This window comes from Ostrinia furnacalis, unplaced genomic scaffold (genome assembly GCF_004193835.3).
Source record: "Ostrinia furnacalis isolate ACB-3 unplaced genomic scaffold, ASM419383v2 OfSCF7688, whole genome shotgun sequence".
Lineage (NCBI taxonomy): Eukaryota > Metazoa > Arthropoda > Insecta > Lepidoptera > Crambidae > Ostrinia > Ostrinia furnacalis.
Window position 1 is genome coordinate 55,146 of NW_021137927.1, and position 27,567 is coordinate 82,712.

At 40.7% G+C, this 27,567-nt stretch overlaps 1 protein-coding gene and 2 long non-coding RNA genes across 3 annotated transcripts; 2 read left to right on the plus strand and 1 right to left on the minus strand.

Moving 5' to 3' along the window:
- LOC114365938 (D-arabinitol dehydrogenase 1) lies at window positions 1–27,567 on the plus strand. Its single transcript, XM_028322667.1, has 10 exons — window positions 1–71; window positions 1,466–1,616; window positions 2,831–2,955; window positions 3,593–3,759; window positions 4,257–4,358; window positions 6,289–6,384; window positions 23,191–23,268; window positions 23,674–23,767; window positions 26,871–26,978; window positions 27,393–27,567. The coding sequence occupies exons 2-10, from the start codon at window positions 1,473–1,475 to the stop codon at window positions 27,505–27,507; spliced, it is 1,029 nt and encodes a 342-aa protein (XP_028178468.1). The 5' UTR covers window positions 1–71; window positions 1,466–1,472; the 3' UTR covers window positions 27,508–27,567.
- On the plus strand, window positions 6,548–8,812 carry LOC114365939 (uncharacterized). Its single transcript, XR_003656986.1, has 2 exons — window positions 6,548–6,779; window positions 6,940–8,812. It is a non-coding gene; the product is annotated as an uncharacterized LOC114365939 (long non-coding RNA).
- Window positions 16,799–22,878, minus strand: LOC114365940 (uncharacterized). The gene is made up of 2 exons (XR_003656987.1): window positions 22,677–22,878; window positions 16,799–18,106 (listed from the first exon to the last, which is right to left on the minus strand). It is a non-coding gene; the product is annotated as an uncharacterized LOC114365940 (long non-coding RNA).

Genomic DNA, 27,567 nt, shown 5'->3' on the forward strand with positions numbered 1-27,567 from the left:
CTATCTGTTATCACATACGATTATTACTGTCAGTCGATCCTCGGTGCTCGCGATAACCAGACATACAACTGGTAAGATTAAATAAATACTAATTATGTAATATATTATTTACGTAGCGGAGCGGTAGATAAACTTGTTTACATGTATTAGAGGCAAGTTAGTAGCTACCGGGTTAACTGTTGTAATGCCATAATTATGTACATCTTAACTATTATTCTGTTAGTCCAAATTGTTTAATTTATAGCCATACATAATTTTAAAAATACTGAATAACTTAACTTGGTACATAACAATCTATAATATAAAAATGAATCGCAAAATGTGTTGGTAAGCGCATAACAACGCCTAGACCAATTTTACCAATTCTTTTTTTAAAATGTTTTTTGAAGTCCAAGGATGGTTTTTACAGCGAGAAAAGTTTGAATCGTTCGTTCGTTCGTTTCAGCCAAATGACGTCCACTGCTGCACAAAGGCCTCCCCCAAGGTTTTCCACAATGAACGGTCCTGCGCTGCCCGCATCCAGGCTCTTCCCGCGACCTTTACCAGATCGTCGGTCCACCTAGTAGGAGGCCTGCCCACGCTACGTTTTCCAGCCCGTGGTCGCCACTCGAGAACTTTCCTGCCCCAGCGGCCATCGTCTCTACGAGCTATGTGCCCCGCCCACTGCCACTTGATTTTAGCAATTCTGCGAGCTATGTCGGTTACTTTGGTTCTCCTACGGAAGTTTGAATAATTTCCGGGTAAACCCTAAAAAACTCGAAACTTCACCCCTAAGGGTAAAACGGGGTCCACGCGTACGAAGTCGCGGGCGGCCGCTAGTTAATTAATGAAATCAGTTTTATTTTAACGAAAAAACATTACAAAATATTTTAACCAATCACCGTCATCTTCTCATCGTTAATTTATTTTAAACACGCTCCTCTATAAATAAGATTGTCTGGAAGAGATCGCTTCATAACAATAAGACCGCCTAAATTGTGTAACTACATATTATTTCATTTCTTGTTTTGTCTATCCATCTAATAAAAGGAAAATGCGGTACACATAGTGTTTTGCCAGGTGTCCTGCTTTAGTCGGACATGTTTGGCTTTTTACAGTCGTGTCCGGCCAAATTTTCTCTCGTCCGGCCTGTCCGGCTTTTTCTTTTGTGTGATCTGGCAACCGGTACACAGTTGTTACCTGAAGATTCGCGCTATTGCGATGTGAGTAGCCAAGTATTCGCGTATCCTTCGGTTCTTTTTTGCATAGTCGCAAGACTTCGCTCCGCTGTCATCCAAATGTTATTGCGATGTGTGTAGACCAGATATACACAAGGGTTCGCGGCTTACGCCCCCGATTTATCTTGACCCCGTGGTGGACGCCCCCGATGACTTATTAGGCTGATTTCTATGATTTAGTTCAAATCGTGGTGTCCACCACGGGAACAAACTCACTTGTTGATTAAGAAAGTTCATCATCATTACAGATCCAACATGGAGGCCGTAGTCTTCGATGGGAAGTCCCTCACCCTCAAATATGACAAGGCCTACCCCATGCCCAAGATAGAAAACGACACCGACGTCGTCGTGAAAGTGGAATACTCAGGAATCTGTGGCACTGACCTGCACATCATTCAGGTACTTGACTTTTACAGGGCAGCTACATATTAACTTTCGCAGGGCACTTACAGGGCAGTCACTTAAGGACTGACACAGGGCACGTAAGTACAGGGCATTCACATAAGATCTTTCACAGGGCACGTACAGGGTAGTCACTTTAGAACTGTCACAGGGCATGTACATGATAGGTACTTATTACCTTTTACAGGGCACGTACAGGGCAGCTACTTATTAACTTTCACAGGGCACTAACAGGGCAGTCACTTAATAACTTTTACAGGGCCGTACAGGGCAGGTACGTACATATTTATAATTTTTATAGGGCACGTACATGGCAAGTACTTATTACTTTTTACAGGGCAGTGACTTTAAGAACTTTCACAGGGCACAGGGCAGGTACTTATTAACATTCAACGTGCTATGTGCCCACATGGAACGTAGCACATAGAACTGACCGCCAATGGGGCAGCGAGGTTCTGGAGTAGAGGCGAGTCCCACAAGGTGGACAGACGACCCCATAAAGGTAGCAGGTAGTCTCTTGATACAGGCAGTTACCAAAACCGACTAATCTGAAACACTTTTAACTTTTTATCTTGTTGCTGGCAATTAACATTATGTTTATTATGTAAACATACCTATATACATAAAAGGCCAAGGTTAGGTATTCTGTAACTATGTACGATAATGTTTATGTACCTATTTACTAGTTACGTAACATAGTATATCGAGTATTTCCTGTAGTAAGTTGTAAAAATAATGCAAGTAAGGTAGGTAACATATTAGGTTTAAAATGTCAAATTATACATTTTAAACCTTATAATTTATGTTATTAATAGAGATGGGTTATACTAGGTAAATTTGATACTAGGTTCACCTATTCCTAGTATTTATTAATAGTTGATCCAAATACCTATTCCACCTAGTACGTAGTAATTTAGCATACTTGACGCGACTAGTGCGGACTAATCCACGTAATATTATTACGTGGATTAGTCCGCACTAGTCGCGTATGATACATATCTGCCCTGTAAGTGCCTATTCACTCTCGCCTTGAAAAGGCACGGATTATAGTGATCAGGAAAGACAGCAGCAGGCAACGAATTCCAGTCCCTAGATGTTCGCATTATAAGAGTTATCGAAACGCTTTAGTGCGAAAAGTAAGCGATTACTTAATCGCTTACTTTTCGCACTAAAAGTTTATGTCAACTTCTAAAAGTAACTTTTTTATCCAGGGAGAGTTCCCGGCATCAAAAGAGCGCCCTCTGCCGCTTGGACACGAATTCAGCGGTGTAGTGCACGATGCAGGCAAGAAGTCCATCTTCAAGAAGGGACAGAAGGTCGTGGTGGACCCTAACAGGTAAGCTCACCCTGTATAGATAGCCTATAAAATAAACATCTGTGATAATAGGAGAGAAAGAAGCAGTTTGGGTTAATTCTGTAGAGCTGGGATTAGTCCCGAATTTAGGGAAAGGTTTTGACGCAGTTTGAATTAAAGACGAATGAAGCCTAGTTGAGTTTGGGCTCGTTTGAATTGTCTTGACAAGTAATCTGTTCTTGGTTCATCATATCCAGGGTCTGATCTGGAAGGCGATGGAGCCGGAAGATGGCCATAATAACCTCTCGTAGTAAGCTAAATGCTTGTATTAATACGAGTTGGTTCAACAAAATAGTTAAACAGTGGCGGGGTTTGATCGAACCAAGTTCCTCATATATCTATTCAGTCTTCAGCAGTAGCAGGAGCTTCAATTCTAGCATCTAGCAGTAATTCTTGAAGCCACGATAGCCGAACGGTGAAGGGGTGGGATTGGCCGACTCGTGATCCGGGGAACGCGGGTTCGGTCCCCGCCGCCGCTTGAATATTGTGGAGAGCTCAATCGTGACACAAGCATATTTAGCTTAGTACGAGGGGCTAACGGGACTACAAGTATTAGTAATTTGTGCAAATGAATTAAATGGCCCCAAATCACTTCTTTTTCTTTCTTTATTTATTCCAGCGCCTGCAGCCTCTGCGACTTCTGTCGTAAGGGCAAGTACCAGTACTGCCTGACAGCTGGCATCAACAGCACCGTCGGCATTTGGAGGGACGGCGGCTGGGCGCAGTACTGCAAGGTACCACAGACACAGGTGTACGCGCTGCCTGACGGGATTACCACTGAACAAGGTAAAATTACATTTATTAGAAAAAGAATAAGATATTTTATTGGCACGCAAAATATTTTGAATGATACTGGAACGAGAAACGATGGGGCAGCAAGGTTTTGGATCAAGCGCCAATGGGACGTTATATAAAAAGACAGACAGATGATCTTATAAAGGCGAATGAATGAAGGATTACCCTGGATGCAGGCCGCTGCCAACCGGCTAATCTGAAAATCCTGTCAAATAATGATGACGATGAAGTACAAAGGATGAAGTGTGCCAAAAAGGTCCACAACTCAGCCTTTTTTGATCTTTGTTTCAACCAAAGGACGTAGTAAAGGCCTCTTCCAAGGATTTTCTACAACGACCAGTCCTGCGTTTCCCGCAATAACATTTAACGAATTTAGAACTTGAATGAATGTACCTACTACATTTTTACCCGACTGCGCCAGAAAGAGGGGTACTGTTAAAGTGCATGCTCTGTTGTTGGTCCTTAAATAAATAAAAGTATTTTTTCAGCTGGTCTCTGCGAGCCCTACTCCTGCGTGTCACATGGTTTCGACCGCGCCTCCCCCCTGTTAGTTGGTGAGAAGATCCTCATCGTTGGAGCTGGAATCATTGGTGAGTATCAGATATTAAATGTCATGGACTCGTTATTCCAACCAAAAACCGTCCACTGCTGGACAAAGGCCTCCCCCAGAATTTCCACAATTTGTCGTGCACTGTCCAGGTGCTTCCCGCGACTTTTACCAGATAAAATGTCACTCACTCACTACCCATGCGCGCCGAAACGATAATCTTTTTACATTCGAACGTTTTTAAAAAAACTGACACTAATTTAAAATGTATTTAAAATATAGAAAACTCTTTAAAGAATGCTTGGATCACCCTGCATGTACCTATGACTGATGACTTCCACTCTTTTTAAAGAGTGATCCGATGTTTGGATACCAAAAAGTAGATGGATGCGAACAGGGGACTTGACCCTATAAAGATAAAAAAAGATATAAATAAGCTGTACAGTCCCGTCCGATGACGTTGGAAATAGAGATTAAAAAACTATAAATATAATTAATTAATCTATGCTGTCAAACTGTAGGTAGGTAATTAATATTAGTACATTATTTACAATGTCTCTATGATAATAATTACCAGACTTGGTTACAAAGAATTATCAGTTTGTAAGAAAATATCAAATCAATGAATTCAGACATAGTAAAATATATACATTTAACTATTAAGATAGCCAGTTCCTCTGTGGTTGAGGATTCCGGGTGACGCTCGCTTCCACCTTCGGCCTGATCGTCACTTACCATCAGGTGAGATGCAGGCCAAGTGCTTCCCCTTTGTGGTAAAATTTATTAAGTATCTACAAGTATACCATCATCTTGGTGTTTGTCAAACTGTCCCCTTCTTTTATTTAAAACTAGCTGTGCCCGCGAGTTCGTACACGTGGATTCCGTTTTCCCTCCTTAGGGGTTGAATTTTGCAAAATCCCGTCTTAGTGAGCACTACGTTCTAAAAGGAACCCCCATGTAAAATTTGAGACTCCTAGCACTTGTAGTTTTTGGGATTTTTGACCTTTCACTTTTATAGATATCGATTAAAAGTTTAATTCATTATTTGACAAGTAATACAAGTAAGTGGACTCGTGTCACCTCGTGTGCAAAAAATAACAAATAGTTTATGGAATATTTTGACTTAGATTATTTCGACGATAAAACTATACGTGCGTCCATTATCTTTATAGACATGCTCGTGGGAGATCTAAATTATTTTGTTTGTTTTACATTTTACCACTTGATAATACGATAATTTTATTACAAGATTTACAAGTCATTCTTCAATTGTCATAATAATATGATAAACATTTTTGTTAATCAGCTGAGCTCATCTGTATACTAAGGCTGAGTTGCACCACCAAACTTTGACCATTTAGTTAGACCATTTAGACCATAAAGTTACTTTAACGATAACCGGTGAATTTTGTATGGAGTTTGACAGATTTTTGACGTTTGTTACAGTCAAAGTAAGATGGTGCAACCCAGCCTAAAAGTCTGAAGAATATGTTTGTTTGGTTGAACGCGATAATCAGGAACTGCTGGTTCGAATTGGATTTAATTTTTGTGTTGAATAGTCTATTTATTTATCGAGGAAAGCTATAAGGTCATAGCAGACTTATCAACTCGGAAAGGGATCAACACCGTATCGCCTTTCGCAAGCGTCATTGCCTTTCGCTCGCTGTCAACCGCCAGGCGAAGAGTTTAAGTGCTGATAACCGCCTCGAGTTGATACGGTTACGATCCCTTTCCGAGTTGATAAGTGTGCTATGTCCTTTATGCTACAGCCAATAGGAGCAGAAAATTCCTTTTGAGGTACAAAAGCCTCATCATCATCATTCAGCTACAGGACGTCCACTGCTGAACATAGGCCTCCCTCAATGATTTCCGCATCGCCCGGTTGGTAGCGGCCTGCATCCAGCGCCTTTCTGCTAACTTTATGAGTCGTCTGTCCACCTTATAGTTCTAAATATTGGTATGGTGTTTCGCAGGCAATCTCTGGGTGACCACACTCCACCACCATGGGCACCGTGAAGTAACGGTGTCAGAAATGAACAAATCTAGGCTAGAGATTGTGAAAAAATTGGGTGAGTTGGTATTTTTAATATTGTGTTACCTATTGTCATAAAAGATTTTGTCTTGACATTAATAAATATCATTAATAAAAAGCCATAAAAGTTAAGACTTCGGGGAACCAGACGCAGGTTAGCGTACTGTGGCGTTNAAGTTTGTATCCTTAATTATATATGACTCTTTTTAGATTCCATCTGGGGGCCGTGTATGTTATGCGTGCTGGGTCTCAGCACGAAGAAATGTGTAAAGAGCCCAGAACATTGATGAGGTGCGTCAAAATCCAGTTTCTGCACACCACCAAGATGATTCTTGTGCATTATGCCGCATGTCTTTGTTCCGGAGGCAAACACATGCCATACCTACTGGGCCTGCGAGATATGAATTAGCAGCAAGCATTTATCCACGCGAGGTATGTGATTACTTTTTAGTGTGAATAATTTACTATTATACGCTTAATATTAATATTTTATTTGTTATGATATTATTTCAATTGCAACGTAGATTGATACAAGGACTTATTTATTTGTTTAAAATATTATGTAATGATTATCTGTACCTTTCTCTTTTAGTTATCGGGGCACCTTTTGTGTACAAGTTGCTGGACTATATAAATGTTAGACGAAATGCATCCCAAATTCGTGAAGAAGCTTCACCATCTGGAACGATGATGGAAAATGTACCAGTAACAACGCCAGTGATGGAGCTTGATGATTTTACACACACTACAAATTCAAGTAGACATTGTTTTGTGTCCAACTGCACAAATCCTGAAAGGTACAATGTTCCAATTAGTCTTAGAAAGCGAATTTTAACGTCCCAAAAAATATTTGTATCAGATAATGCTAGTGTGTAATGAACAAATACCATTATACATATAATTGGGAGTTTCTAGAACAGCATGAATTCTCAAAAGTGTTTACAAAAACTGAGATGCAGTCTATGCTAAGACTTAGTATTCGAGAAGTAGAAAGTCATTTAGATTTTGAAAGCATTGAACAAATTGATGATGTTATTTTTAAATTCTGGACAGGCTTATCAAAACATAACTATAATATAATTTTTAACCAAAACCGTCCAGCTATGGCTTGCAAAAAACCCCGAACTGCCTTAGGTGCTTACTTAATTAAAGCTCGTACTGGAGACTCCCACAGAAGAATCTTTTCTTTGTTATGTGTGGGGACGGATACATTATAAACGTTACAGGAACATACGATGCAACCTCTGATGCATCAATAATGCAGCAGATTTTACAAAACCACGACGGTCCTATGGAAGAGGCCCCGATTAATTATTTTTTGGAAGAAGGTGACGTCTTCATATTGGACAGAGGATTTCATGATAGTATTCCTCTTCTAGAGTCATACGGCTATGTTGCACATGTACCCCTGTCTGTAACACGCGGTGATTGGTGAAAGTCAGCTGACAAATCTGGAAGTGATCACGAAGAGTCACATTATGCAGGTGGTCGTAGAGACAATTAACGGTCAATTCAAGCGCGACTTTAAAATATTTAGAGACAAAGTATTTAATCGCACTACCAAACACCATGAAGGATTTTAAGATAGCCGCAGCCATCATAAACTGTTTTCAAGAGCCCTACGAGTACAGTAGGTACACAAACCAATTCATTGATATAATAAATAATGTAAATAATCACAATCATTTCCACATCATTAGCTTCTTTCAAGTCCCATAGGAATCTATGTCTGCGCGTGGCCAAAATCGGAACTAATCTCAGGCCGCCATGTCGTTGTTTATGTCGGGTGTAGTGAGCGTTTAGGAGTGTCTTGCGTTTTTATTAGTTTTCAGTGATCAAAATGACTAATCATCATGCCAAAAGTTATTAAAAGTGCCGGCAGAGAGATTGTTTTGAAGGTGAAACGTTCTTGTGAAGCAGAACGGGACAATAAGGGGCCATTTATACCAATTTGCAAAGTACGGGCACGGAATGCTTCCTTGACAGGTACATTTTTGGGTGACCATCGCATGGTATTTTGCTTCCGTGTGGGGTAATTTTTGTATTTTAAGTATTTCAAATAATCATAATATATTTGTTCGTTTCAGGTATTTCTGAACGCACTGTCACTAAAATAACTCGAGAAAGTAATTTAGCTGAAGCTTCTAATTCGAAAATTGTAACTCCAGGAAAAAATAGAGACCGAAAGAGTTTTTTGGAAACAGACGATTTTGACTGTTGCAACGAACTGACCACTGAACACTGTTACAACGATGGAATGGATTAACGTGTGTCAACACGTGGGGAAAATCGAAGACAAATATTTCGAATCCGACAGACTTATGGGTATAGAACTCGACAAAATATAATTGATCCTACAAGTGACGATGAAAGCTTAGACTCTTCTGACGACGAAATGTCCGAAGACTCCGAAAGTAATATGATGGAAGGCATTAACCCACTGGAGGACCATAATTATACAAAATTTATAAGTACTGCTAGATACTCAATAAATGATTTGGAGAAGTATTAATTTTTTTTTTTCAATTAAAAACACTTGATGAAAAGCATATACTACAATACCTTTACCTGTACATATTAGTGGGGTATTTTTCAACTTTTTATTTAATCCTTATACCTATTATGTATATTTTAGAACTATTCTTGACTATAATTTGTACAATATTTTTATTTGTAATTCATTTAACTAACTACTTGGATTTTTTCTCATCTCCTATTTTGTCTGTTGAATCATTATAGAGTTGAATCAGTACAGGGATTTGGGACACCAAAAACAGACATTTGCTCCAAATCAGTATTCTCTGTCTACGGGCAATATGGAGGTCGAAGTAACAGCTGCCGTTGCAATGTGCGCTCTTTGCCCCGATTGCGCTAATTTTTAACGTCTCCTATACATTGCCGCTTCTTTACCAGTTACGCTCCGTTTTTCATTCCAGCTGAGGTGCAAATTCGGTATCGCGGTAAAGATAAACGGATTTAATCACTTTCCAATAAAAGTCCGAACACCTTATTTTTTCACTAAAAACAGCAAAATTAAATGTTCGCGAAGGCGTTTCACTTGAGTTTGAGAAAAAGCAGCTTTCAGCATTTACAAGAAGCAGTTGCGGTTTGTTTTCGTTTGAACTAGCTGTCACAGCGACACCGCGTTCTATGTCTAGTCGCGTTGTATGTAGTTGAAAATATTTAGCGCAATCGGGGCCCTGGCATAATTATTATAACTACGTAAAATGTCGTCTGGAACTTGCCAAGAAAATTAAAAATAAAAGACGGAGAAGATGGTGGATGATTGCTATGCACAGAAACAGAAATAGGTTCTAAATGGGTTGATAGCAAGCCTATAACTTTTATGTCAAATTTACACGCCGACCAAACGATTGATGGCTGTGAAAGATGGTCCAAAAAAACAAAAAGGTATGTTTCGGTACCGCGACCACAAGTTGTTAAACAATATAACGCGAATATGGGAGGCGTGGATCTAGCAGATCGGATGCTGGCAGTTTGTCCTAATTGCTATAGGACGAAGAAATGGACGCAAATATTTATATCCCATATGGTGGATCTGGCTATTTGCAACGCCTGGATTCTGTTCAAGCAAGATCAATTGGAAAATGGTACGAGATAACATAAGATTCAGCAACTTCGGTCGTTTAAATTAGAAATTGCTGAAGCCATTCTTGAAGCGAATGCCAATACAGAATCCGACCGAACACTCATTGCACGACGATTCGGATAGAGAAGAAAACGTCCCTACTTTCAGAAACAGGAAAGTCCCTGTACCCCTTCCCTCTGAAGCAAACCGAACACGCGGTGCAATGCTCGTATGTAATTTACCGGAAGTCAGTGAAACACAGAACAAATTCCGCCAAATTGGTTGTAGAAAAATAACCAAAAATGCTGTGTATTAAATGCAACATCTATTTGTGCCTGACACGAGATAGAAACTGTTTCCGCGACTTTCACAATCCGCGTTATAATTAAGTCCAAAGATTTTTAATTATTAGAACATCTTAAAAGTGTATTTTTGGACTTTATATTATTTTATTTTACAACTAGCTTTCCGCCCGCGGTTTCGCCCGCGTGAATTGAGTCTGTCACAGAAAAACTTTATCGGGCGAGTCCCTGTTTCAAAAACCGGGATAAACACTATCCTACATCCTTTCCCGGGACTCCAACTATCTCTATATCGGTTTAGGCGTGAAAGCCAAGACAGACTTTCGCATCGCACTTGCTGGGCCCTGGGCTGCCCTGGGCCGAGGGGGGCGTAGGTACGTTCATTTAAGCAGTAGGGAGGCGTGATACAAATAAGTTTGGGAACCTCTGGTGTAAGGGTCAGGTATGATTGTAAAAGGCCATATGGGATACCTGCAATGAAAAATAAATTTCATCAATAATTTTTATGTAATTGCGTATCGACCAATGGCAGCGCGGGCGCGATTGTCTATGACGGAGTGACAGCTACAATGACAGATGACAAGATGACGTTGCGCACCCAAAATTGTGGTTTCGATGTAAACAACAACATAAAGACTTTAAATATTCAAGGTTTAACTATTAAAAGTTTAGTTGATAGTGGTACTGCTGTGAATTTAATAACCTGTAAAGCATTTTTCACGTTAGGAATTACAAAGTTTACTCAGGAAAATGTAATGTTAACTGGGCTCGGAAAAAAGCAAGTAAGTTCTTTTGGCAGATTCACCGCACCAATTGAGGTAGACAATCATGAGTTAAATGCATTTTCACATAATTCCCGATGATGTAATACCCTACGAAGTAATTTTAGGGCAAGAGTTCTTATGAGATGTGATAGCGATTATGAATAAAGTTTTTTCCCCAGCTGAAAGTAACTGACGATTCATCATCATCATTTCAGCCACACGTCCACTGCTCTCAGTCTACGGGCAATATGGACGTCGAAGATGCCGTTGCAATGTGCGCTCTGTGCCCCGATTGCGCTAATTTTTAACGTCTCCAATACATTGCCGCTTCTTTACCAGTAACGCTCCGTTTTTCATTCCAGCTGAGGTGTAAATTCAGTATCGCGGTAAAGTTCACGCGCAAGCAAAGACGAAACAACGTGTAACACTTTTTTTTGGCGAGATTAAATTCTTACCGATTTCCACAAACAAACATTCCAACTGACCGTAAGGTCACATTTTATAAAGTGTACAGTATTTCCTTTGTCACTTGATTGTGTCATTGTTAGAGATTCACTGAATTTAAATTAACTTCTATTAAAATTAATTACATTGTTTTGGTAAACAGAGCAATAAATAACATCACTTTTAGAATGTCTCTGTTTGACAGATCGGTGCGTTACGTTTCATTATTTTAGTAAAGAAAATTGTATAACGAAATTAAATATTCAACACTACACTTTATAAAACTTAATATTTAGGCTCTTTAATTGAAATTCTAGTTATTTTCAGTATTTTCTTCAATGTTTATATTAAAACTAGCTGACCCGGCGAACTTTGTTCCGCCTTAATGGCAATAAATAAGCAGTCTTTTTTTTTCATTTCGAACGGGATAAAAAGTATCCTATGTCCTTCTCCTGGCTCTAAACTACCTCCCTGACAATTTTCAGCTAAATCGGTTCAGCCGTTCTTGAGTTATAAGTGGAGTAACTAACACGACTTTCTTTTATATATATAGATAACATTATAATGTATTTTGATTGATCATGGATTCGGAACGTTCTAGAAATTTGACATATTCTGAGTGAAACGAAACGCGCGGGAGACGTTCCGAATACTTATGTTTGTGTTTCTTTTATTTCTAAAGTTTAATTAATTAATTAAATCTAAATCAGAGGAGCAGTATTGTGAGTTCTCATATCGAAATTATTCAATAAGAGGCTAGTTGACACAAATAGCACTTATTGAAAATAAAAATCTGCTCGATTTATTGACTGGCTAGGTTGAGAAGTTTGAAACGGAAGTCTGGTCACGGGTGATGATCGGCGCTTTTCGATGGGCCCTTTTCTTCTGCTGGCCGTGCTGGAGATCAGAAGTTCTGTAGTGTGTGGTGTTGTGGCATTCTGAGTCGGCCCTAAATGTGCCGTTCCCAACTCAAACGGGCAGGGCACGCATATTATTGTGGTCGAAATAAGGGAATTCCGGTTGAACACCGAAATCCCGCTATTCGCCGATTTTGTGGACTCACCGCCACGTGCTGGAGTTCTATTACTGAAGGTAAGCAGGTCCTATTCCAAGAATTACCTTGAGTTTCTTCCTGTTATTTTCTTGTTTGCATTGGCGGCATTGTTAACCAATGCACGTGGTTGTTATTCACAGATTTTAGTTGGGCAGTGCTCGGTGGCGAGCTCTGGGCTGTGTCCTGCTATATAGCTGTTGTCGCCGGATTTTTTCCTCCGTTGAAGGTATGTTGTGATTTCTTTCTCAAACTCATTCGCCTCTCCGCTGAGTTAGGATAAATTATTAGAAACGTGGTACTCGGTGATGTGTCCGCAACTTAGTAAATTTTGTTCAAAAGGTGACGATGGTGCCTGGGAGTCGTTCCCTGACCATGACTGGCCGATATGTGTATACCGAGGCCGTCCACCACGGTCCTGGGCTACCCTACTTCATAGGTTGGTTCCGTTTTCTATTGAGCTTGTTAACTATTTTAGTTTACTTTGAAAAAGTAGATTACCTATGTAATAATTACATTTTACCAAAATGTTACTTTTTAAATAGATTTACCATTGTAATGAATTACCGATGGATTTTGCTGTGTTCACATTTGCTCCATCCTTGAGAGCGATGGATTGTTTTTTTTGTGTGTCGTAGTAATTTAACTAAGCGAACACAAGTAAATTAATTTCTTTATATTAATATACCTATTACTACCTGTTTAAGCGGTAGGGTATTAATGCACCAGTTGTACACTTACTGTTTTGATATTTTTTTATAATATATTGTTTTGTACACTAGGAGGTGTTTGGCACCGGCTGTCCCGCAGTGCCGAACGCTTGCTGCACCCGACGGGTGCGGAGGGGGTTGAGCCGAGTGAAGAGTAGCGCGCTAAATTTAGTAACCTTAAGTTTTTAATTAGTACCAACCAAACGGCTTAAAGACCCATCCCTTTTAATTTAGTTTTTTTTGTGTCACATACACAATAAATTGTATTGTTAAAAAAAATATTTTTATTTTGCCCCGGAATTTTTTTCAAATTTACAAACGGATTTAATCACTTTCCAATAAAAGTCCGAACACCTTATTTTTTTTTACTAAAAACAGCCAAATTAAATGTTCAAAGAAAAAGTCAAACTCAAGTGAAACCTTATAGCGCAATCGGGGGCCTGGCATATTATAACTACGTGAAATGTCGTCTGGAACTTGCAAAGAAAATAAAAAATAAAAGACGGATAAGAAGATGGTGGATGATTGCTATGCACAGAAACAGAAATAGGTACTAACTACTAATAATTACTATTTAACGTGTGAGCTTTTTTCGCCTGAAACACAGGTTTTTAACCTAGCTCAGGCTACAAAAGACTAAGAACTATATGTAAACTCTAGCATAATAAGTTCTTATAATGCTCTTATTTTAATGAAAAAATTATTTATTTATTTATTTTATGTGACTGTATTTTTTAACTTACTTTTAGTTTAATTAATTACTTAGTTTTACCAGGTAATTATGGCATCCGACGACCAAATACAACGCTGGCTGATGGAAAATGACCAAAACAGTGATCATTTAATTGAAAGTGAAGAAGAAGACCCTTCCGAGCTGAGATGTCTACCTGAGAATTCTCCACACGTATTGGAAAGTGAACAAGAGGCTGAAGTTGCAGATGAAGATGTCTACCAAGATTCTGATGAAGATGATGTTCCTTTGTCCAGATTGGCAGACTATAAGAACACGATCTCACAACATTGACGCTCGTCCACCAGGCACTTAACAGTTTATTGCACTTTAATAATCACCATCATGACATTCATGACGGAACATCTAGCCACGATTGTGGCCATGCAAACATCCAACCTTCAAACGATGCAAAAACAAATTGAAAAATTGGAAGCTATAAGTGTTCCGTGGCCCATGTAAGATCATGGGAAAATTGTTGCCGAGTCACACAAATACAAGAAAGGCCAAAAGAAAAAAATATTCGAATTAGAAAAATATCTAATTTTTGCAACCTGTAACGCCAACATCTATTCTATGGGGGAGCTGTAAAGTTGTAAACCCAAGGACCATCTTAGGAGCTGAACAGCGATTTCGCGAGTGGGGCTTATTCATGCCGGCGGGAGATGGTGAATTGGAAGAACATATTCTGAATTTCTTCCGTCGACATTCAACGGCTGCACAGCTGATGCAGGTGCTGCATTTGATGTGGCGCCGATAAGTGTGTTGTTGTTTGTAAGTTCGGCGTGTTTTACGCCGAAACGACAGCGACCGTTCCACTTTACGCTTGTTCAGGAGCTTAAACCCGCTACAGTGTCAACGAGTGGGTGGGGTTCCTGGGTGACCAGCTGATCGGGCCAGTATTTCTGGAACACCTCAACGGGCGAAGCTACCTGGAACTCCTCCAGACAACCTTTGTTGCTGGCAGTTTGGCCAGCAATCCTCTTTTGATATTGTTTATGGATTTTTACTTTTTTTAATAGTGTTTTTGGATTTTGAAGTTGCTTTTTTACTGTCTCTTGTGCGTTCTAGTTTTAATGTCTTGAGCTAATATACTGTTTTGGCCCCTTTTGGAGTTTTTCCTTGTTTAGCTTCTTGCATATGATCACTACCAGCAGGCCTATCTCTCAGAAATACAGTCCACTCCATCGCCCATTAACAACCATGACTAAATTAATGGCTGATGTCCCGCTGCATCTCCGTCGTGGGATGTATTACCAGCACGATGGTGCTACAGCACATTACGACCGTGCGGTACGCGAGTACATAACGGAGCAGTACGGGCGTCGGTGGATCAGTCGTGGAGGACCTGTAGCGTGGTTGGCCGTTTCCCAGACATAACAACACTGGACTTTTTCGTGTAGGGTCGGGCTAAAGATTTGGTGTACAGTGAAGGTGGACACACGATAGAAAGTGTTACTCAATTAAAGGAGCGAATTGTGAACGCTTTTAATATCATGAGAGGTGAAAGTGACTCTCTATTAAAAATCAAACGAAATTTATATAAGCGAGGCTGGCTCTTCATTAACGTCCAAGGAATCAATTTTCAGCAGTTTTTGTAAATAATTGTAAATAACTGTTTTTCTTTAATTGTGAATGAACTGACTTTTAAACACGCCAAGTACTACCTACCTACGTATCTAAACTTTTAAAGCAAGTAGGTAAGTAGGTACTTGCCAGTCCAAAGCCTGTAAAAGTGTGATGGAAAGTCTTTATTTTATTGTAAACTTTAAATAAAATAAATGCCTTTTGGAATATAATGTTGAATTCTCAAAATGTTGAATTTTTCAACAATATGAAAGGGTACGTAATACTCTTTTACTATGTAAGTAAAGAAACAGGAGACTACCACGAAGAAATGAACGCCGATAAGTTTGAAGAGAGGCTCATTACTCAACTTTTAGAAAATCTAGAAGAACCAAGTATTATCATAATTTACAATGCCAAATACCATTCAAGACATTAAATAAACCGAACCGAACACCAAATAAAAATATGGTAACTATAGTGTAATGGCTGAATAAAAGCAATGTACCAGCCAGCAGACTTATCGATCGACTTATCGACTAAATGAAAAACGAATGAAACTTATAAATAAATGGGTATTGCAAAATAACTCTGTATTGATTAACAACGGTATCATCTGCACCGTTTACCAAATACGCCGAGTCATTTTGGATGAAAAGTGAGTTTATTTGCATTTGATGTGTATTTGAAGAACGTTTGAGAACTTCTAATTATGAGGAAGGATGGAAATGTAGCTATGCAAGCTCTGCTAACTCTGCAAGCATTAGAAGCTATTGAACGCATTGAAGGAACAGAAAATGTTCTACGTCGTCGAAAGATTTACCAGGAGAGATGTGATACGGATCACTTTCTTTGCCAGATGTAGAGTTTAAACGACGATACCGTTTCGACAAAAATACCATGAACTTTATAATTGATCTCGTCAGGCAAGACTTGCAGTTGCACTCGCGAGGTGTGGAACATCACAGTTACAGGTGTTAACCGCTATAAGATGTTGAGGTCGTCGTGAAGTACTCTACTTACAAGTATTTAATACATATAATTATGCCGCATTTTAATACACCTACGTTTTTAAATCTCTTTGTAACATTTTAGGTTCAATATGATGGGGGAGAAATCCATGGGTTATCTCAACCAACTGTAAGTCGCATTTGTGCCAGAGTAGCGCCACTCTGAAACCTATATAAAAATGCCAGTCACTGGCAGAACAAGAAAAAGTAATGAGGGAATTTTAAGATATTCGGCGATTTTATTGTCTTGGAGTGTATAGATTGCACCCATATAAAAATAAAGAAATATGGTGGTGACGCAGCTCAGTATAATATAGACAGAAAAGGATATTACTCTATGAACGTACAAGTAACTTGTGATGCCGAACTAAAAATAATAGACATTGTTGCAAGGTGATTTAATGAGTCCACTCTTAAAGAACGCTTTGAACGAGGCTAGTTCAGAGGAAGACTTGGGGTATTCTGGGTATCAACTAGTTATATCTTTTTACACCCACATTAAGGCCTCAAAATGAACAGGAACAAAGATACAATCAAACCCAGATTGCCACTCTCAACTGTGTTGAACGTTGCTTTGGTGTATGGAAATAGCGGTTACAATGTTTATTAAATGGTTTAACAGTGCATATGCACAATGTAAAACCAACTATTGTCGCACTTGCAGTATTGCACAATATTGAAATAGGGAATGAGGACTTGGTATGCTTTCTTTTTGGTCATTTTAATTATGCTCCATTGAGATTTTAATTGTGGAAGGGAAGCGCATGCCACCTGTGCACATACTATTGAAACTGGATGTAACCACTGCAGCACCCGCGTCAACGAGCAAAAAGTTCTGAATATCTCATCAATGAAGCTAGCAAGCAGATGAAGGAGACGTCATTTAATACTTTTAATAATGTTCTAAAAGACCGAAGAACTGAAGAAGACGAGTGCGATTTGTACTGCAAGTTACTTGCCAAAAAATACGAGGGCTACCTGAAAATGAACGTACTATTTATCATGTACGAGATACACGGCATGTTTATAAATAATTAAATAATCGTAGTACCTTATCACCTAATACCCACAACGACCTACTTCTTCTCAATCTTGTAACTCTGAACCATTTCATAATGAAATGAGAACCCCAAAACGACCCAATTCTTACTTATGTGGCGTTTAACCTCTTAAAATTAAGTTAATATATATTTTTCATAGTTTATCTTAAATTAATATAATTGTAAAAATATTATAAATATGTATCTGTACTAAACCTACTTAACGTAACTACACTGTGTATAATAAATAGCATACTTATTTTTATATAACTTTTGTCAATCTTGTTAAACGCACAAACACAGCGCGCAATTCGTTTTATTATTAGATATTTTTGTGAATGCACGATCAGCACGGCGCGAGCGGCGGCGGTCGGGCCAACCGGTTCCGTGGATGAACGCCCCCCGCCGCAGCCGCCGCGTTCGCCTGACGCGCGCCAGTCAATCTTAGTCAGCTGTCGATTTTGCATAAAAACATTGCGCGCGCGCTTAATTCATTCGTGACCTAGTTAGTTTATGTAAATTTCTGTTTCGATATTCTACTGTGATTTGTGACCTTGTTATCTATCTACTTCTTACTCCTTCTTATTGTGGACAGTTATTCTGTGTGTGACGTCAATAAACTGTTTGGTGTTTCCCTAAGACTGTGTTGTGATTTATAAACGTCCTTACTACACACATAACAATAGACACTTTCCACACTGGTGACCCCGTAGAACACTTGAAGATGACGAGCAAGGAAACATTCCAAGACGCTTCGGAGCAGAGCGCAGCCGCGCCCAGTGAAATTTTTAAAGTTGGTGTGCGAATACCCCCATTTTGGCCAGAAAAACCAGCAATTTGGTTCGCGCAAATAGAAGGTCAATTCCTGATATCCGGAATCACATCAGACGCAACCAAATTTTATTATGTAATTGGCCAACTCGACCAGCAGTATGCAGGGGAGGTTGAGGACATAATAACCAACCCACCAACTACCGGCAAATTCGAGAAGCTGAAGACAGAGCTCATCAAGAGGCTTTCGGCGTCCAGGGACAAAAAAGTCAAGCAGCTCCTCGTCCACGAAGAGCTGGGAGACCGCAAACCATCGCAGTTCCTGCGGCACCTGCAAAACCTGGCCGGCCCCGACGTCCCTGAGGAGTTCCTGAGGACAATTTGGACCAGCCGACTTCCCAGCACTACGCAGACCATCGTCGCGTCGCAGCCCTCGACGTCACTCGAGGCCCTGGCTGATCTCGCCGATCGGATCCATGACGTAGTGCCATCCAGCCCACACGTAGCAGCCATGTCGTCAGCCACCGCAGCCAGCAGCAGCACATTGGATACCCTAGTGCAACAGGTCGCAGCGCTAACCAAACAAGTGCAAGCCCTCACAACCGCCCAAGATCACTCGCGCTCCAGACCTACAGCGAGAGCCGCTCACCGCTCCCGCGACCGCTCCCGCTCCAACAGGTCCCAGTCGAGCTACAATAAGTACCCTATATGCTGGTACCACGCAACGCACGGGGCTAAAGCGAACAAATGTGTTAAACCGTGCGACTATAAGGCGGGAAACGCGTCGGGCGGACGGTAATGGCGACTAACGCCCGCCCTAGCTCCGGTCGCTTGTTTGTCACGGACCACCGGACGAAAGTGCAGTTTCTGGTCGATACTGGTAGCGACCTCTGCGTTTTCCCACGGTCTGCATTAAAGGAGCGACGTCTACCGACAAATTACCAATTATGCGCAGCGAACGGATCTACAATAAATACCTACGGTTACGCACATCTCGTTCTAAACCTAGGCCTACGCCGCGACTTTGCTTGGCGATTCATAGTCGCCGATGTAACGAAGCCGATAATAGGTGTTGATTTTTTATCTTTTTATAATCTGATTGTAGATTGTAGACATCAACGCCTCATCGACAACAACACTACGCTCGCGACCCAGGCTTCGCCTGCCAGCTCAACAGATGCGATTTCCTCGGTCAAGGTAATTACCGGTGCCTCTGTATACCACGACATACTACGGGAATACCCAGACATCACCCGTCCTTCTGGTATACTCCGCACGCCGGCTCATAACACGGTGCATCATATTCGCACCACACCTGGCCCACCTATTTGCAGTACGCCGCGTCGACTGGCACCTGACAAGCTGAAAATTGCCAAGGAAGAGTTTGACTCGATGCTCAAGAACGGCACCGCCAGACCTTCCGAGTCACCCTGGTCTTCCCCACTACACCTGGCCCCTAAGAAGGACAGCGGATGGCGCCCCTGCGGCGACTACAGGATGCTCAACGCCAGAACCATTCCCGACAGGTACCCCATCCGCCACATCCACGACTTCTCTCACAGTCTTTCCGGATGCCAGGTCTTTTCCACTATCGATTTGGTAAAAGCTTACAACCAGATCCCCGTCTTCATCGACGATATCCCGAAGACCGCTATCACCACGCCATTCGGTCTATACGAATTTCCGTTCATGACGTTCGGACTTCGAAATGCCGGGCAGACATTCCAGCGATTCGTCGACGAGATGCTGAGGGGACTGGATTTTTGCTACGCCTACCTGGACGATTTCCTGGTCTTTTCGAAGGACCAGAGTACCCACGAGGCCCATCTACGCCAGCTCTTCTCCAGACTTCAACAGTATGGCATGGTCATCAACACTAATAAGTGCGTGTTCGGCGTATCTCAGGTCACTTTCCTCGGCTACCGTATTTCTGCTGCCGGTACAATGCCACTACCTGAGAAGGTGGAAGCCATCCAGTCCTATCCGACCCCAAAAACCGTGAGAGAGTTACGAAGATTTCTGGGCATGATCAACTTTTACAGGCGATTTATACCTGACGCAGCTGAGCACCAAGCACCCCTCAACGCACTCCTCACCGGCTCGGTCAAGGGCTCACACCCCGTAAGTTTCTCCAAAGCAGAACACGACGCCTTTGCCAAATGTAAAGAGAGTCTATGCCGAGCAACACTGCTAGCACATCCTAACTGTGAAGCCAGACTAGCCATCGTTACAGATGCCTCTGACTCTGCAATTGGCGGCGCGTTGCAGCAACAACGAGACGGTTTATGGGAGCCACTCGCATTCTTCTCCCGCAAGTTGAACACCACACAACAGAAGTATTCCCCATATGACCGAGAACTGCTTGCTGTATACGAGTCGATCAAATACTTCAGGCACATGGTGGAAGCTCGCCACTTCACCGTCTACTGCGACCATAAACCCATCTGTTACGCATTTCATAACAGAAAAGAGAATTGCTCACCAAGACAGTTCAGACACCTGGACTACATCTCGCAGTTTACCACGGACATCAGACATATTTCTGGTAAGGATAACGTCGTAGCTGATGCTCTTTCACGGGTCAACGAGATCGTTCAGCCCGTTGACATTGCCCAACTAGCCAAATCACAACTTTCCGATCCAGAACTCCAGCTACTCCTCGACAACACGACATCGTTACGCCTAAAAAAGGTTAAACTGCCGGGATTGAGCTCTGAACTGTACTGCGATGAAAGTAGTGAGACTTTACGACCTTACGTCACGAAAGAAATGCGTAAACAGGTTTTCGAGAGCATACACTCCCTCAATCATCCGGGGGCGACAGCTACGACGAAGATGGTCACAGAACGCTTCGTTTGGCCCGGAGTAAGGAGAGACTGCCGCGAATGGACACGCGCCTGCATCGCCTGTCAACGTGCAAAGGTTACCCGCCATGTTCATTCTCCACTCGGCACGTTCAAACTCCCGCGTACCAGATTCACGAAGATCCACATTGATCTAATCGGACCCCTGCCACCATCCCAAGGTTATCGCTACTGCCTTACAATTGTCGACCGTTTCACGCGCTGGCCTGAGGCAATACCGTTGCAGGACATAACGGCAGAGACTGTAGCAAGAGCCCTTGTTCAAGGCTGGATAGCTCGCTTCGGTTGTCCTACTGAAATCGTCACAGACAGAGGCCGACAATTTGAATCCACGCTCTTTAACCGCTTAGCCGAGCTGGCAGGATTCCAACGCCGCCGTACCACTGCCTATCACCCGGCCTGCAATGGGCTAGTCGAGAGATTCCATCGACAGTTGAAGGCCGCTATTACCTGTCACGCCAATAGTAACTGGGTGGAGTCCCTCCCGCTGGTGCTGCTAGGTATACGGGCTACACACAAAGAAGACCTCCATGCATCGCCAGCCGAGCTAGTTTATGGTGAGACCCTACGCCTACCAGGAGAATTTTTTGAGCACCAAACTGACAATGTACCGGACTTGACCGATTTCACTCATAGAATACGTCAGTTCGCACGCAACTTGCTCCCAGCTCCTGCTTCCCGACACATAGCCAAATACCCAGTCTTCGTATTCAAAGATCTGGCTACTTGCAAATACGTATTTCTTAGGGACAATACAACACACGGATCATTTCAACCGGCTTATACCGGCCCCCATGAAGTACTAGAGCGAGGAGATAAGATTTTTAAAATCATCGTAAATGGGAAACCAGCGACTGTCTCGATTGATCGGGTCAAACCCACATATTCACTTCGCGAGACACACCCCGAGACCAAGACATCCCCAGATTATCAAGGGCAAAAAACTACTCCTGAAACCGAACAAGATAATAATATTAGAACGACACGGTCAGGACGTAAAGTACGTTTCCCAGATTATTATCACCCGTAACCCGGTCTCTGGAGGGGGGTGATGTGGCGTTTAACCTTTTAAAATTAAGTTAATATAGTATATTTTAATAGTTTATCTTAAATTAATATCATTGTAAAAATATTATAAATATGTATCTGTACTAAACCTACTTAACGTAACTACACTGTGTATAATAAATAGCATACTTATTTTAGTATAACTTTTGTCAATCTAGTTAAACGCACAAACACCGCGCGCAATTCGTTTTACTATTAGATATTTTTGTGAATGCACGATCAGCACGGCGCGAGCGGCGGCGGTCGGGCCAACCGGTTCCGTGGATGAACGCCCCCCGCCGCAGCCGCCGCGTTCGCCTGACGCGCGCCAGTCGATCTTAGTCAGCTGTCGATTTTGCATAAAAACATTGCGCGCGCGCTTAATTCATTCGTGACCTAGTCAGTTTTATGTAAATTTCCGCTCTGATATTCTACTGTGACCTTGTTATCTATCTACTTCTTACTCCTTCTTATTGTGGACAGTTATTCTGTGTGTGACGTCAATAAACTGTTTGGTGTTTTCCTAAGACTGTGTTGTGATTTATAAACGTCCTTACTACACACATAACAATAGACACTTTCCACAGTACCATCCCTATATTGTTGACATTCCACCAGCTCGCACTAAGCGTTTCGATGACTCTTTTATAATGCGAACAGCTAGGGACTGGAATTCGCTGCCTGCTGCTGTCTTTCCCGAAAACTATAATCCGGGCCTCTTCAAGGCGAGAGTGAATAAGCACTTACAGGGCAGATATGTACCATCCTAGACTGCATCCCACTTAACATCAGGTGCGATTGTGGTCAAATACCTGCCTTGTTATGCTTAAAAAAAAAACTTTCAGTTTCCTCAACTAAGCAACCAAAACTTTTCGGGAAACATTTGAATTTTTTTCTGAAAAAAATATTTGAAATTGTTCCAGTCGTTGTTAAGCAATTATTTATTGAATTCCAGAGACCGGCTACAGACTGATCACCCCTGACGTTTTGGCGAAAGAAAATGAGCTTTATGATGTCATCATTGACTGCACAGGTAATTATTTTTCTTCCATCGTGTGGGTTTCTAACAAATGAATATATCCAATAAGGCTGAGTTGCACCACCTAACTTTAAGGGTAACTAATAACGTTAACCGATGTTTTTTGTATAGAGTTTGACAGATTTTTGACGTTTGTTAAAGTTATTATTGTCATGTGGTTTCGCCAGAGTAGAATAGAACCCCACTCTTCCAGTAGATGTCGTAAGAGGCGACTAAGGGACATGCGAGCATCAGGCCTCCCCAACCCGTCTGGCCAGCGTGGGGAGTGTAGGACAAATCCTCCATTTGCCTCTGGTACATTAGAGAGGGTCGTGCTCCTGCACTGGAGACTGAATGACCTGATGATGATATTCTTTTACTTATTCATGTCCAATTGAATGTTTTTGTCGTCTTTTCCAGGTGTCGGCAAGGTAATGGAGATCAGCTTCAACTACATGAAACCAGGTGGCAAATACGTTCTCTTTGGATGCTGTCCCCCCACCCACCAAGCATCGTAAGTCTAAATATACATATACTAGCTTTCCGGCCGCGGCTTCGCCCGCGTGGAGCTTTGTCTGTCACAGAAAAACTTTATCGCGCGCGTCCCTGTTTCAAAAACCGGGATAATAACTATCCTATGTCCTTTCCCGGGACTCAAACTATCTCTATGCCAAATTTCATCAAAATCGGTTCAGTGGATTAGGCGTGAAAAAGAGACAGACAGAGTTACTTTCGCATTTATAATATTAGTATAAATAACTCAAAGGTGACTGACTGACTGACATAATGATCTATCAACGTACAGCCCAAATCACTGGACGAATCGGGCTGAAATTTGGCATGCAGGTAGATGTTTCGACGTAGGCATCAACTAAGATTGGATTTTACGAAACTCCACCCCTAAGGGGGTAAAACGGGCGGCCGCTAGTTCTCTATATTTTCGTCCCTGTTTATACTACGTTAGATGTAGTTTATTCCACCTCGCCTACGTCTCATCATACGTGACTATTCCCACCTCTCTTTCCTACTGCAACTCCTGTGTAGCCAGGATCTGCAGCATGACCGCTATAAAAAACCCAACCAGGGGTATCATCAGGTCATTCAGTCTCCACTGCAGGAGCACGACTCTCTAATTGACCAGAGGCAAATGGAGGATTTGGCCTACGCTCCCCACGCTGGCCAGACGGGTTGGGGAGGCCTGATGTTCACATGTTTGTCCCTTAATAGCTTCTTACGACATCCATGGGAAGAGTGGGGGTGGTCCTATACTACCTACTCTGTTGGAATCACACGGCTATTCTTATCTAATCTATCAATTCTAAAGGCATTTATAGTTTACACATGCTCATAAAAATGTCATGCATATTAGCACGCTTAAAATAAGCGTGCTCGAACAATTCGTTATAAGCATGCTTATTATTAGCAATGTATCGACACAAATGCTACAAAGTAGGGCATGAATATCGGAATCTCGGAATCTCGTAATATCGGAATCTCGGACTGCGAGATCCGATATTTCAATTCCGATATTGAGCGACCCAATATCGTAATATCGGAATCAGATAAGTTTTAATTGAGATTTTAAACAAAGCGTTTAAACTCGCCACAACCTGCCACAAAGCCCAAAGTACATGATCGGCAAAGACCAATGATTTTCTCATGTCTCTCACCATCACTTTTTGTTCCACTGCAAATATTTTAATATCTTTACTATTTATGGTTAATTTAACTTGTTCTAAATCAATTTTAGCATTTGCCATAGGTACTTGGTCAACAAAGAACGACATCTCAATTCCCTTTCAAACATTAATTTTACTGGACTATGGACCGTCAGTTCTGCGTACTAACTACTATGTGCCCTGCCCATTGCCACTTCAGCTTGCAAATTGCCACGTGCGTCCGTATGTCAGCGACCTTAGTTAGTTTACGGAGCTCCTCATTTCTGATTAGATCCAACTGTCTACAGTATTTTTGCGCACGGGTTATGCATAGCTTATTTTTATTGCTTTATAAACTAGAAACAAGAATAACAACAAAAAATTGTTCTGGATTTGCTTTTATGTGTAAAAAAATAGAAAAATTCATACCAATGAATGCATGAAACATGAACATAGAGATGATTTAATTTGTTGCCAAATATATTTTTTTCTTTCTTTCTTTCATTCTTTCTAACTATTAAAACATAACAAACATCCATTTAAGATTCATTCTCACAAGAGAAAAATTAAAATAGAGTCCAAATATTTATTAAAAATGAAAAGTTCTAATTTCCTGTCATGTTCCATAGAAGATTTTTTTCATAAAAATCTAACCCTATCATGCTTTCAGTATAGGCCTTGGTAACGTCGTTTCTCAAATCCCACTATATTTTGATGAAAGCGTGCCCCTTGTTCTTGCGAATAAGCCCCCATAATTATTTATAAATATATCCCAATGAGAATGTGACGTGCATCTTGAGAGACATTCTACTATGAAGATGGAAAATTCAAATCGCTATAACTTCTTAAAAAGCAAATATTTTCGATTTGTAATCTCACTTTTTTATATACGTTTGCTTATATAATCAGAATATAATAAGTAAAATCCATGCGCAAAAAAAAATTTTTTTTTGTTGACCGGTGTTATCAGTCCCTCAACAAAAATACATTTTTTATTTAGGCCAGAGGGCCTCGTATTTTTGTTGTACAACTTTTAACTCAAACTTCAGATTGAATTTATCTTACAAACAGATACAGAGTCACATATACAGACATACATACAGTCATACAGACAGACAACAAAAATACGAGGCCCTTATTTATTTATTGATGTACTGATCTCTACTTTACCACGTATAATTTATTAGTTATTAAAATATTGTAAAAACATAAACACCAGTCACTATATTTTAAAATAAACCAAAGCAAGAAATCACTTTCGTGGCCTAAAATCACCTTCGTGTATAAAACACCACGAAGGTGATGCCACGAAGGTGACGAACATTTTAGTTTTTTATGAATTATCCTTAAATTTGAATTTAACGGTTCAAGTCGAATACTACACAAATAAGTCTAATATGTTAAGTTTTCAATGGCAAAGTTTCAATTAAATTGTTTAAATTTTAGAGGTAGAAAATATTGTTCAAGCATGAATGACTCTAAAATTCGTTCCGCCAACATAAAACAGGGTAATATAACGAAGGAGTAAAAGTATTTTATTGTAAACAATCATTATTTTATTGTAAACAATCCAGAATTCTTACGAATATAACCAAATATTAATTTTATAGCACATGAACTCAATTCCGATATTAATATCGGAATTCCGATATTGAGATCTAATATCGGAATTCAATATCGGAATTGAAAACCTTCCGATATTACATGCCCTACTACAAAGTAGCAATTGCTCAATAGTGACGTGCTTTCATGCTAGTGTTTAAGCAAGCACATGTAACTAAACCTTAGCCCCCTTATTAATAAAAAGTTACACCTAGGATGAACTCTGGATTAAATGATATTTTCATACTAAATGACAACATACGCCAGAGTTCAACTAGGGTTTATTAATAAGAGAGTAAATCTTTTCCAAGTCTATAAATTTTATTAAATTTTTAATGACTTCTTTTTCATCCCCAGGGTGAATCCGTTCCAGATTTACGACAAGGAGCTGACCCTCATTGGGGTGAAAATCAACCCCTTCAGTTTCCCTAGCGCCATCGGATGGCTCAAGGCGATGGGTAGCAGGTTTGTATCTTATCATTATACCAATCCTACATCTTACTAATATTACAAATGTGAAGGTTTTCGAGTATGTTTGTTGCTAACGGATTTACATGCTTTTCAGTATGAATTTTTCTTGACAAATAATGAAAATTTATTCACGTCGATTTCTGGAGAGAGAATTCATAAACGATGCTTGCTTTAGTGAAGCAGCAAATCGAACGCACAGCGTTGAATAGAGCTTTGTGATTGGTTCGAGTCACCCTGTGCGTCTTTACCTACTGTAGGAACACGACGTTCTCAAAAAGTTATCTAATTAACCTAAGATTCAGATGGATCAGTGAGAGAGAAGGGTGAAGGATTAAAAACTCAATAATTCTGAACCTCTTTTTCAAATTATAGCACTCTACACATTTTTATATGATTTATTTGTTTCAGATACGTAGACTACGAAAAGCTCGGAGTGAAGACTTACGCGCTTTCGGAGTATCAAAAAGCTTTAGAAGACCTCAAGAAAGGCGCCATCTCAAAAGCTTTGTTCAAGATTGTTTAAATGAATTAATTAAAATAATAAATCAAAAGCTCCTAGCAAATAAAATAATTTCTTCCTTAA

Excerpts from the sequence above, each read along its gene's own strand:
- LOC114365938 (XM_028322667.1), top strand. The coding sequence starts at position 1,473 with ATGGAGGCCGTAGTCTTCGATGGGAAGTCCCTCACCCTCAAATATGAC. Across the intron at positions 2,956-3,592 it reads GTCGTGGTGGACCCTAACAG|CGCCTGCAGCCTCTGCGACT; the intron begins GTAAGCTCACCC and ends TATTTATTCCAG. Across the intron at positions 26,979-27,392 it reads CTCAAGGCGATGGGTAGCAG|ATACGTAGACTACGAAAAGC; the intron begins GTTTGTATCTTA and ends TATTTGTTTCAG.